Source organism: Paroedura picta, chromosome 13 (genome assembly GCF_049243985.1).
Source record: "Paroedura picta isolate Pp20150507F chromosome 13, Ppicta_v3.0, whole genome shotgun sequence".
Classification (NCBI taxonomy): Eukaryota; Metazoa; Chordata; class Lepidosauria; order Squamata; family Gekkonidae; genus Paroedura; species Paroedura picta.
Window position 1 is genome coordinate 2857048 of NC_135381.1, and position 13483 is coordinate 2870530.

General features: G+C 41.7%; 1 protein-coding gene across 3 annotated transcripts in view; it reads left to right on the top strand.

Annotated features, from left to right (window-relative positions):
- Positions 1-13483, top strand: part of ATP2A2 (ATPase sarcoplasmic/endoplasmic reticulum Ca2+ transporting 2) — a 51836-nt gene that overhangs the window by 17531 nt on the left and 20822 nt on the right. For all 3 annotated transcript variants that reach the window (XR_013226372.1, XM_077308893.1, XM_077308894.1), the window contains exons 5-6: positions 2019-2157; positions 11722-11802. Coding sequence is in view for 2 of the 3 variants with exons in the window: in XM_077308893.1 (XP_077165008.1) it covers positions 2019-2157; positions 11722-11802 (220 nt within the window). In the remaining variant the exon portion in view is untranslated. The remainder of the gene's footprint in view (positions 1-2018; positions 2158-11721; positions 11803-13483) is intronic.

A 13483-nucleotide genomic window follows, 5' to 3' on the forward strand; every position in this document is an offset into this window, starting at 1 on the left:
TTGCAGATGTATGAATTCATTGGGAGCAGGAAGACTGAGAAGTGTCCCCCTAATGCAGCACTCTTTGTACTGCCCTCTTTCTTGTCTTCATAGATGGAATGATTTTAAAAAGTCATTCAAAAATGCTCTTTTGGAACAGATCCCAGCGGTGGCAGAATTTCTGTGGCTTTATGGAGCCACCCCAAAAATTTAGGATCCAGGCTTATTTTTCAACTTGCATTGTTTTATATCTTAATGCTCACTCATTATTGCTACCACAAAATCTAATCCTGAACTCTTCCTAGTTGTTTGTCATTTTTGGAAGCTGTAACAAAAGCATCATAGCTATAAATAAACATGGAACAACCCTGGTTGTCATAATAAAAAAGCTAATAGCTTTAATAGTGCAGACATACCTCTGGTGAGCTTCCATTGTTAGAGGAAACAATATTTTTGTTTGTTGCTTGACTCAGATTAGCCCTGGTTAGATCTGGTCATTTTACAGTAATTTACCTTGCAAACTACAGTGGCAGGGACAGCTGAAGATTTTCAGCATTCATCTTTTTCAGCATGATTGTCAGAGTGGTTGACTGGATTAAATATCTTGTATCTTAAGACATAATTTGCACTATGTCTGAATCTGCATATACTGGTTGCACAAACCACAGCCCAAAGCTTTGCCTTTCAGTAGAGCAGAAATTATTGGTGCATCAGACATTTCAATTTTGACAGCCTGCGATAGTTTATGGAAACTTCAGTATCAGGTAGTCGAGGAGAAAACAATCTTGCTAACTGAAGGTCCTTTTCAGTGCATCTTTATTTTTTATTTATGTACTGCCTCTTTTTCAATAACACGCTTGAAGCAATTTGCAATAAAAAGACAATAGAAGACAAATACATAAAATGGTCCCATGACACCTTAGCATACAAACATCTAAAATACTAAGAGACCAGATGAAGCATTTTGAAAAAATAACACTTTAAGAATCTGGCAAGATAGGGAACAAAACTACTGCTGAAGAAAACCACTGCTGCCAACAGGAATAATCATCAGATTAGCTAAAAGCAGTGTGAGATTTGGCCTGCGCAAAAAGCTTCCCAGTGATGGGAAGAGGGAAAGCAGTTTCAGGACAGAGGCAACCAGTGGAATGACCACCTGCCTCACTTCAGAAGCCAGGGACCTGATGAGAAGGAGTTGAGAGAATGGACACAACACGGACAGTGCTGTACTCAACCAAGCAGTCCTTTGAGTATCCAGGATTGAAACCTACATTCTTAAATAACAGTAGCCATAAAGTGCTCTTACCATAATCATACAGTTACTCTTTGGACAGCTAGCAAGTTCAAACTCCAGTAATGATGAGGAGTTGATACTTTCTGGGTTATAATACCAAATTTGTTATAACGTTAAGAGATATTTGCTCTTTTCTTAGCAAGTGATGAGTGCCAGCCATTATCTTTTCACTACTAGAACAAAGAGGCTTTGGGGCAACCATTCTCTTCAAATCTAGAAGCCGCTGGCAATAACACATCCAGCAAAATAGGCTCTTGAGTGTTATGAAGGTAGGAATAGAATAAGGATTGGTGCTGAATTCTAAAACAACGAGCTTGGTTTCTTGGTTAGTCATTGTAAGAAGTATGCTTTGGGGCAGAGATGTCTGTGATAAAGTAAGTACTTAATGCATTTTGTGTGAGATAGTCATCTCCGTTTGATTTCAAATAAGCTTTCCAGCGGAGGAATTGTCTCAGAAAGAACCTTGCCTGTGCCATAATAAACATCCTAGAGAGGACGTAAACTGAACTGAAGTGAAAGGCACAGTGGCTTCTAATGACTGTGTGTGACAGTGATGCTGTGCAGACTGCCCCTACAACTTACTGCAGCGGCTGTGACATGTCTGTTTATGTTAGTGAATGAACGTACATTACTGTGTGCTTAATGGTGTAAATGGGAAAATTGGAAGCCAATTGTTTTGCCACCTTCAGTGGTAAAAGCTAGTGTTTCTGTCTTCCAGAACCTCTAATTTTGCCCTCTCTTGCAGGAGAGAAATGCTGAAAATGCTATTGAAGCTCTTAAAGAATATGAACCTGAAATGGGCAAAGTATATCGACAAGACAGAAAAAGCGTCCAAAGGATAAAAGCTAGAGACATCGTCCCTGGTGATATTGTGGAAGTAGCTGGTGAGATACCATGTTGGCTACATAATACACATGTCTTTAAATGCCTTTTACGTTACAGCTTTTGAAGCGATGAGTTGGCAATAAATTAGCTCTTATGAATTGATTTACTGTCCAAGTGCAGACAATTGTGAGTTAGAATGGGCTCCAGACCCATTAGAACTGATGGGAATCTTTCTGCTTTCATGCTAATTGCAGCCTGTCATGCCGGATTACGTGTTTGTGCTGAACTGGTCCTGTAATCAGTTTTCTGCCATTTTTTGGGTTGTGTAAATTTTGCTGGCATGTTGAGTGCCCGCATTATCAGCAGAATGCTTTTGTCTGCCTCCCCTTTCCATGCTGTGAAGGGCGGGAAACTGATTGCAACCAGAGAGTACAGATTTGCTGCTAAAAAAGCTCACCTGACATGAATTGACCTAAATAGAATAGGAGAACCATTGGCTCCGGCTCTGGCTTGGAATTGCCATTTCAAAGAATGTTCATAGAACTGCATGAGCTAGTCAAGCTCTTAGTATGCCTGAGTCCTAGTTGGCATTTTAACATGCTTTATATATTTGTTCAAGCATTTGTACCCACCAGCTAAGATGCACAATGGCGTGGTTTACAATATATGAAAAAAGCCTTGTTTGCACAGAATATTTCCAAGTGAGCAAAAATTGTATGCTGTATGTTAATGGAGGAAATGTATGTACTTGTAAAGGATATAGCAGGTCTACCAGCTGCTTCTTGCCTGTTTTCCCAGTGTAAGATGTACAATGCAAAATTCTCTTACAACAGTTCTCTATTCCTGATTGCCAGCTCCGCTTTTGTTGCTAGACGATGCAGTAGACTTTATGGAATAGCATATAGAGAGAGGTGGCTGTGGTTTTAGAGAGAGGTGGCAGTGGAATAGGCTGCCTAAGGAGGTGGTGAGCTCCCCCTCACTGGCAGTCTTCAAGCAAAGGTTGGATACACACTTCCTGGATGCTTTAGGATGCTTAGGGCTGATCCTGCGTTGAGCAGGGGGTTGGACTAGATGGCCTTTATGGCCCTTCCAGCTCTATGATTCTATGATCCTTGCAAAGACCCCACGGAGATCCTATATTTGACCTGTTCTCCAGCAGCTGCACTGGTTGCCGGCCTGGGATGAGCTGCCGGTGCACACAAGGGCTCTTATGGAACTCCAAAGTTCCAATGGGCCTGTAGAACAGCGCTCTTCCACCAGGCGTTTAGTTGAGGCCAAGGTTGCCCTGTTAGCATCTCAGTAGCCCCCCATGCCCCAGTCCTCGCCAGAGCCATTACCAAGGCCAAGAACAAGGCTGCCAACGGCTGTGATTTAGGCTTGTGGGAGAATGATCATAGGATGGAGTGTGTGATCAACATATTTTTACAGTGATTAATGTTTTCTACCTATTGTATGGGGATTTTATCACATTTTTTGTAAGCCACCCTGAGACCGCTCTGAAGAGGGGCTGCTCAGAAATCCAAAAATAAATAAAAAGTGGACATTATTATTATGATAACCGGTGACTCCCACAGTGGAAATAGTTACCTATAGGACGGTATGTTGAGTCCTGCTCACAGTCCTGCCTTCCATATAAATGTGGATGTTGTATGTAGCCTGCACTGTTACAGGTCGTGAATTAAACGGCTGTACCTAGTGAAATATTCCGGATAGGTGGCAAAGAGTACATACACTGTGTTCCATAGCTAGTGTCAAGACCTGAAGGTGAGAGAGAGTATGTGCATGCCTCTGTCACAAGCATCAGCATATTGGATGGCCTTTGACATGGTGCCCACAAAACACGGGCCATGTAGGGAAGCAACAAATCACTTGATGCCGGGATGCATATCTGGCCTTGGAATTCTAGGCTGAGTGCCAGTGACATTTGCATGGCCAGGCAAGTGCACCTCACTGTTGACTGGCGTAAATAACCAGGTGGTAGCTATCTCCTGTGTGTCAGTGGTGCCTAATGTTGCGGGATACTTCATTATGGGCTTTTGGGGGGAGGGGGCAGGGAGAAGGCATCAAGGCATAGTCATTAACTCTAAAAAAAGCATCTCTTTTGTTAGGAGGAAATGGATTCTAAACATAGGCAATGAGTTTCTGTGCATCTGCCCTTAGCCATATCTTGCCAGGCAGGAACTTAATACCATCAAGTAAATCTTGAGCTTCCAGACTATGTAAAAAAAACTTGGTAAATTTTAGCTTGGTAAGAGCTAAGATAGGATTGCACTCAACTTGCTATCTGGTAGATGTTTATATGCTGTGTTCTTCAAAAACATTGTATTCTGTTAAGGAAGTATTTGGCAGAGGCTTTTAACTAACTTGGACAGATTCACTTCTTTGGATGGTTGCTGCAATCTAGCCATGTGGAATTATGCACTGGTGAGGGGAGCTAGCAGTCTGTAGCAGTTGGGCATGTGGCACAAGTAATCTGACGTACGGCATGCGTGATGTACATAGAAATGTGGGTGAGGTTGTCTCACGATATGTCCAGTCACCTCAGACTGCTGGATCTCCTTGTGGATGCCGCCCACTTTATGAGAAAATCATAAAATGCCCCCCATGCACAGCTGGGCTCTCTCAAACTATCTAGAAACTATCTACAGCTGGGCTCTCACAAACTATATAGAAACTATCTAGAAAGGTCAAGCTTCCATTTCTTGCTTGAAACAACTATTTCTATCGCTTTCTAGTGAAAGTGGCAGTTTGTAGTATAGTTGTAAATCTGTTGATTAAGATGAGGGGAAAGAGGTAAAAGGTGTCATCTTAAAATGCTCCAAGACTAGAGAAGAGGCCTCCATATAATAGAAAAAACACAAAATATGACAATCTGGCATTCAGTCAGGTACATGCCTTGATATCTTGCTGAATATTTTTAGCTTTGAGAGGCAGCAAAGCAAACCAGGCATTGTTCTTTTAAAAAAGAAAGAAATGTTGAAGTGAGAGATTTTATAATTTGTGATGATGTTATCTTGCCAGATTATCCCAGTTCATGACAGCCAATTACCGAAAGGAGCTTTAGTTTGGAGAATAAAGACTTTTAGGACATACATCTTGTAAGATTTGTTGAACTCTCAGTGTGCTTCTTGGGCCTCTTGCTGTTTTACAGCAAACTGAATGCAGTTTAGCAACTTGAGGATGATGTCCAGATGTTGTCCTTAAATGGCTTTATGCCTTACTAACTTGATATAGATTTTCATTATTTGAGGGTGTTTTTTAACTTTGCAATTGCAGCTAATTTATAGTGAAAAATACACAGCATAATTGTTTTGCTTCTGAAAACTGACCAAAAAGTATCATTTGCACATGCACACCACTGAGGGACAAGAATCTTCTCTTCTTAAGATGAAACTTCTTGGTGAACCCAACTGTATTTTAACACTTTTCATTATTAGGATATCCACGTTAGGTTCCATACATGTGTGACACACTCTGTGTCCCGTTCCCTGATCTGCTTCTACAGAGAATATGTGATCTGTCTGAATTATTTTCCAAGTGTACAGAAGTGACTATAATGTGACTGTTCTCATGTAATGCTAAAATAGGCTAATGTTATACAAGCAAGAAGAGCCTCTTGTGGTGCAGAGTGGTAAGGCAGCAGACATGCAGTCTGAAAGCTCTACCCATGAGGCTGGGAGTTTGATCCCAGCAGCCGGCTCAAGGTTGACTCAGCCTTCCATCCTTCCAAGATCGGTAAAATGAGTACCCAGCTTGCTGGGGGGTAAACAGTAATGGCTGGGGAAGGCACTGGCAAGGCCACGCTGTATTGAGTCTGCCATGAAAACGCTAGAGGGCGTCACCCCAAGGGTCAGACATGACCTGGTGCTTGCACAGGGGATATCTTTACCTTTATACAAGCAAGCCTTGAGCTTTCGCATTCCTTATACTTTGCGTACTATGAATTCACACATGACAAAGTGGGACTTGCAGAAAAATGGGAAGCAAATGGGGAGTGTCCCTGACATTCAAATTAGGACACTGTATTTGTGCTGCGTTCAGTTTTTTCTTAATGGGATTGTATGAATTAGTCAATTTCAGATTCACAGAAGCTTTTTCCATCTACCATAGTTTTAAGCAGGCTGCTTGCTTGCTGTCATGTAGTTATTTGAGTCCTGTATTACTGAGGGGAAGCTTTGCTTTAGGCTTAAGCCCTGAAAGGGGCTCTTACTTATGAAAGCAGCTTGATTCCCAACTGTTCTAATCCTACTTCTTCCTTTATGATGCATAACTTTTCTGTGTCATTAACAGTCCAACAGCTACTGTTCTTGTAGGAGGGGGAAAGCATTTCTATCAAGCCCCCTTCTGTGAAGATTTTAATTCCTACTACTCCTGTTGTGATGGTGAGGCAGGATATAAGCTTTTTTAATAAATATGGTTAGCTGCCCTTATGTACACAATATGGTCAGGATCTTGCACTTTCTCAAGATACTCTTAAATTCCAAAGCCAGCTTGGTGTAGTGGTGGCATCTAATCTGAAGAGCTGGATTTGCTTCCCCACTCTTCTTCCACATGCAGCCAGCTGGGTGACCTTGGGCCAGTTCTCTCAGAGCTCATCCAGCCTCACCTACCTCACAGGGTGCCTGTTGTAGTAGGGAGGGGAGAGGAAAGGGAAGGTGATTGTAAACTGCTTTGAGACTCCCTCTGGTAGTAAAAAATCAGGATAGAAAAACCCAGCTCCTCCTCTTGTTCAACTTATTGGTACATACCTGAAGGTTTAATAACTGGTATTAGTACTCCACCATTAGTACCATTGAATTGAGTTCAGTGAAACGTAACGTCTCCCCCTTAATGGAACCCTAAGCTGCTTGTGTAAAAGCAAAACTATCTTTGTTTTGGCTATGCCCTCTCTTTACATATTATTTCAGAGTCTCTGTGTTTATATAATTGGAACACAAGGAACAATGCTTTGCTAAAACTTACTGTTGTATTAATATTACTCTTGGGAATTAGAAGGCCAGAATTCTGCCCTATCAAGTTTAACGAGCATGTTTGTTCTGAGTAACAGAAGGATGACATCTAGCCACACTTGTCGATAATTTATCACTGAATGTAGATTTCAGCTGGGATTTTGTGTGTGTATGTGAGAGAGAGAATGTGCCTGCTGGAAGTGTTCTAAAGTAAAATATTAATCCCAGCCTTTTGCCCTGGGTTCCTGAAATGGATGATCTGCCATGGGGTTCAAACCAGGTCAGCACATTTATTTAAACTGATAAAAGCAAGGTTTAATGTGATTTGGTGGCTTCCCCCTTGTGAGTTACTAAGCCCTGTATGAGGATCCTGCTATTCTCATTCTTTGGATTCACAGAATAGCTGCCTTCTTATATACCCCTAATAAAAGCTATGCTTCAAGTGAAACTTTATTATTAAAACAAGAGGTCCAAAACCAAATATTTGAACATCCTAGTGACCAGCTGGTAATACTGTTACTGCTGTGGCAGATTCTTTTAATTAGGCTAAAGTCTTGGTGTTTAAGGACTAATGAAACACCGCTATTACTTAAGCTTAATGTTAACTGAGTATATACTTTTGTCCTAATTATTACTGGATGCTTCGACTTCATTTTGATGACATCCCAGAGTCCTTTGATTGCTGCTGGTCTTCCCTTCTGGATCTTTGAACTGAGGCTGCATTTTGATCACTAGCGATGTTGACTGCAGTGCTCCTTGCTGCTTTTGGGAATTCCTTTTCCTTGTGTTTTACGCCTACATGCTTAGCTATTGCTATAATTATAAGTCTACTAATTATTTTCAACTAACAGTTTAGTAGTCTGCCTTCAAACACTCGTAATTATCTCTATTACAAGAGTCCAAAGTGATATTTGTTGTAAGTGCAATAGAGATTTAAAGGCACTGCGGCAAAACCACCATAGCTGTTTTTAGGCTGTTCTCATCCTTTCAGAAACAGGCTTGCCAGCAGATTACCATAGTCCTGAGAGGTTCTGTGTGAAAATTGCTCTTGTATGTTCTTTGGGTCATTGAGGGGGGAAATGGCATCAAGACACTGGATCCAGGCCTCTGTTTTATTGAGCAGAAAGAATTGGGTACCTCTGAATTTCCATGCTCTAGTATCACCCCCTGCTGTTCTGAGGTCCCTTAATTCTTGTGAGTGTTTTTTCCGGTGATGCAAGGGTGCTGCTGGAGGTGGTGGCGATGGGAAAGCCTCTTTCTGAGCTGCTGATTTGAGCCAACACTAGGCCTCCCTTGGTCAGTTTTAGTGGACTAACCCATGGACTAGTGGATGTTGGGATTTATTTAGATTTTTGTTATACCACCCTTCCATACAGCTCTGGGCAGTGTGTCCTAGAAAATGAAACTCATTCAGTTTAGATTTTTACCCAGGGGACTGAAAGTAGAAATGGAACATGGTGGCGATTTGGAATTCTTAGCTGACAGATAAGGAGAATTCTCAAAAGGTCAGTGTCACAAAAGAGAATTTAGAGCTGGAAAAAGTACAAAAGGGGGCAATGAAATTTCTGCACCTCCCCAACAAATACATCCTAGGCTGGAAAAGATCTTTTGATAGAGGCCAGTTTCTGGGAAGTATGACAAAACTTGATGTTGCTAATGGCTATAAGTGCTGCTCAATGTATTAAAATGTTTTATTATGTTACTATTTTAATTACTTTGTTATTTCTACGTTGTATGCCACCCTGAGCCAGTTCCAGGTGTGTGGGAGGGGGGCAATATAGACACAATAAAAAATAATAATAAGATACCTAATCTTCATGATGAGAGCACGCAAAGCTTTCTTTCATTGCTTCCCAACAGTTGCATGCCTTCTGCTGTCCTTCTGACTGATGTGGCTTAACTTTTCACCTCTCCTTCAAATCACTGTAACACATTTACCACAGTCTTGCCTTGGTTATAAAGTAGCTTATTGCCTTGTCTTGCAGGAAGGAGAAAAAACTATTAGAACTATGGTTTCTAACACTGATCTGGATTACAGCTAGGCAGTTGCAAACACAAACAAACAAGCCCTCTGGCAAGATGGTGCAACAAAATGAAATCAGACATTGGTACCAAAAGGACTGGCAGACCAACACCAGCATCTTTCCAAAACTTGGTTGGGTTTCTATAAGCTAGTTTTGTGGGAAATGTTAAGGCAGCAGCGAACCTGCACAGCTCCTTCTGAACATTACATCGAAAGACATGCTTATAAAATGTAATAGCAGTTTTGGGGAAACTTTCGGTCCTGGCATGTCAAACCTGTGTACTATGCTCTGGCATTAGAATGGTCAGCATTTGAGCACTTCCCAGACTGAATTGTTCACTTGGGTGATTTAGCAGACTCCTGAACAATGAAAAATGCAAGCCTGATTGTTTCAGACAGCAAGGATTGCTATCAGTAGCAATTACCAGGAAAACGTGTACATTCTGTGCAAGGACGTCATTGGGTACCAGAGGCCTCTTCGAGCATGTCAGCATTGTTCCTGTTTGGGCTCCTTGGTTTTGGGCCCCACGCTTTCTGGACGGTGAAACGATACATTCTAAAAAGTTGCTATTAGGGAAGGGAGCAGTTGCCTAAATCCCATACTGCAGGGTTTCTGCAGGGTTCCCCTCTGTTGCATGGGTTGAGTCCAAAGCTTCACGAGAGATCTTTTTGCACAGAGCTTTTATAATTGTCTATAGCTGGCCATACCTCAACCGAGCTGCGTAAATTCCTGGTGGTAAAGAGATCCCTGTCTTTTAATATGCCACGGTCCAGGGGTCCAGGGCAGTAGTGCATCTGAGATGCTCAGCTGTCGAAAGCCCAGCAACCCTGTGTGCTGTACAGGGTGAGGGGCTTCTCTTGCATTGTGCTGAGTCTCCGTCTGCTGTGCGGTGGAATTGTGAAACTGAAAAACAGCTGCTATCATGTATCTACATATAAACCTCCTCATGACATCAAGGGAGTGCACTGAAATATTTTGCCCATTTTTGGCCTTGGTCATTGTTTGCCTTGTACTATTTTCTCTTCGCTGCTCAGGGGCACAGAGTTTAGGTTGGTTTTCATGTACAATAATGGAACAAAGGAAAAGGAGTATAGCTATATAGCTAACCATATAAGAATAACATGGTTTTGTCTCTCTCCCGGGACTCCAGTCACGCTAGGTTATAACGTTAACCTTGTGAGAAACTGGGCTGAAATGTGTTCTTATTTTCTAAGAGGGTAGCTAAAGCGACAAATTCATATGTACTTTAAGAATCTGGGAAGCGTTTCTGCTTGTGTTCTTGGGCATAAAGGCTGCCGCTCTCCTGTCTTTCTCACAGACTCATTCTCCCCGCATGCATGATTGCTGCCAGTTGCATAAGCTGTTCCTGAAGGAATTAACGTTGACTCCCCGTCCCTGCAGTAAAACTAGAGGGACCATGGTGTAACGAGTCCACTCTCTGTGTCAGGATCAGCAGTTCTTAACTGGTGATGCAAGAATTCTCGGTGGCCTCTTCCTGTGCTTTTTGGAATGCTTTTAATTACCTGCTATTTTTGCAGTTACTGGATCAAGCAATGTTATACGAATGTTTCTTTTAAACTGTTGGTATGCCCCACTTTAGAAATACTGATGGTGTAAAATGTGAAGGAGTCGACAGGAATTGGAGTTGGATAGGGAGTTACTGAGATCTCCAGTGCTGCTGTGTTGTGCCGAAAGGTGTTCAAAATACAGCTGGAATTTTTTTTCATCTGTGTACATCAAACATTAGAGCTCCCACCCACAGTGTTGGTGACACAAACTGCATTGGGAACTCCCTTTACTTCTCAGACAGCTTGTTGTGTAGCTTTTGGAGCATGGGTTGTTTCAGAAATGCCAGTTTAAAGCTCAGTTTGCTGTATGGAACTACTGGAAGTTCAGGGAGTATTTGGCTCTTACCTTTAAGACCATTTGCAGTTTGGGCCTGGCTTACCTAAGGAATTGCCTCTCTGCCAATGTCCACCTGAAGCGTGTTGCACTCTGCACATTCCAATCAGTTGGTAGTCCCTAGCCCCAAGGAAGTACATCTGGCCTCAGCCAGGGCCAAGATATTCTCAGTTCTGGCCCCTATTTGGTGGATTGAGTTCCCCGAGGAGATCCAGGCCCTGTCGGAACTGGCTCAGTTCCACAGGGCCTGGAAGACTGAGCTCTTCCATCGGGCCTGTGCTTGAGGCCAGAAGCAACATCAGAAATTCTCTGTCTGACTCCACCAGACTGAAAACCTGTGATACAGCTTTGAATGTGCCTCCCCCCAAGAAAGGACAATGGTCAATGGTTATTTAATACTGTATTTATTATTTAAAATTTTAATAGGTTATAGGTTTTTTGTTATTAATTTTACAAGTTCTACAGGGATTTGTATTAACTGAAATCCATAATCTGCTCTTAGTTTCCCAAGACAGGGTGGAATAGAAGTCCAGTGGTTAGAGAGAAAGAAGAGAGATCATTTCCTGAATACTCAGACAGCGAGAAATGCTTCTATAGCAATCTGTAGAGTTTTAGAATATTGTGATTTACCTGTTCTGTTCTTGAAAAGAAAGAAAATGTGAATAAATGTCTAATGGTATGCTGATGTTTTACCACTTATGTTTGAGTTCCTTAATGATTTAAGTTTGTGTGTGTGTTTAATTCACAGTTGGAGACAAGGTCCCTGCAGATATAAGAATTACTTCTATAAAATCTACAACTCTAAGGGTAGACCAATCGATCCTTACAGGTATGTGGTTTTGGAGGTTCCCTCAGATAAGGTTTGTTTTTGGCCAGCAGTTAAAAGACAAGTAGAAATGAAGCCCCGATTATAGCGGGGCCAAGCTGTTTGTTCAGTCAACTATTAGATGTTGGCCTGGTGAACGAGAGCCGTGCTTTATTTGTTTTTGTGCACACATTACACTTGCTCTCTGTATTGGACTAGCACACCTTCATAGGTCTTGTTAAACTAAATATCCACAATGCGCAGTTCACCAAGAATCTGAAATGAACAAGATGTGCTTGTTTTTAATCTCGGAGTAATTAGTTTGTACCAGAAGAAGTCATATTGAAATCAGGAGAGAACTTTTCTGGTGAACTGCTTTCAGTAAATAGCGAATATTACTTGTAAAATACAACTTCTGTAGCTTCTCTAGAACGTTGAATTGCAGGGAGGGGGAGAACTCTTCCTTTCCTTCTACATTTGGTTGCTTCACTTGACATCATTGACAGGCTGTCAAAAATAAAGGGCCCAGTGGGAGCATATAGACTTCGCCTTGGTTTTCGTTGTCAGTGCTTGCTGTTTCTCTTAAGAAATGTTTTTAAGAGTGATGCTGGAGTGGAGGCTTCTTTGTATTCTGTCCTAGTTGCTGCCTTAGAGGGATTTTTTATTTGACATTTAAAGGCAAGAGTAACGTGCTTGCTTTGTGGAATGTAGGTCAAATGTAGGTTCTTGTCCAGAGAAACAAGAAATGCATGAACCATTGAGGGCTTGCAAAACCAAGGAGAGATGTGCATCTGTTAATTCCCTCTCTTGGTCAGTGAATTAGAGTACATGGTGGTACTAAGTATAAGCATTCAGAAAGCAGCATAGTCAAATCAGTTGGACCTCAAGGATTTAATAGATTAAAAATAAAATACTACAGTGACTTGAATCTGCTCTAATTTACTAAATATAAACCCAAGGCTGGGTTTACAGGCTGAGTGTCAGCCCCATTCTTTTTCCTTTAGCTTCATGGGAAGTCCTAGGACCTACCAAAACTTTAGATAGGTATGGGTGAACATCTGCTTTGGTTCTCTTCTTGGTGCCAGTTTCGGGGCACCGACTTCAGCCAGCCAGCCAAGTTTTATGACTCTCTTCTTTTGGAGATGCCTTTGTTGATGTGAGTAGCTGGGAGTGAAATTCTTTTGTGCATTGCCTCTGGAGTCAGTTGAGGCTTTGGGGATGGGAAGAGCAGATGAAAAACAGGCAGAAGGGAGGAAAGGGCAGCAGTGACTGATATGGCTAAAAGCCTGTAGTATTTCTAGAATTGCGTCCCCATGATTAATACAGCAGTGCAAGCTTATTTAAGTTAGTAATATGATTGGCCTTTGGGTCGTGTATCCCTGCAGTAGCTGACACACTCTTCCTGATAAATCTTAAAAACCTTTATTCAGTTGTGCACCAAAATTCGTTTTTCCCCATATATATGCCAAGTCCCTAGACCAGATGCACATTGTATGCTGGGGGTGATCTATGTGAAGGGGTTGCCTCCTTTAAAACATGGGAAGATCGAATGTGAAGCAATTTCAAAATTATGACTTTTGTGCATGGAAGAATAATTTTTTACGCTTGAATGGTAAAACACCATATAGACACTGTGTCCTGATGGATCCGTTTTAAAAGATGCAAAATGTTTGGATTGTGGGGAGAGACTTAACACGACTAAAAA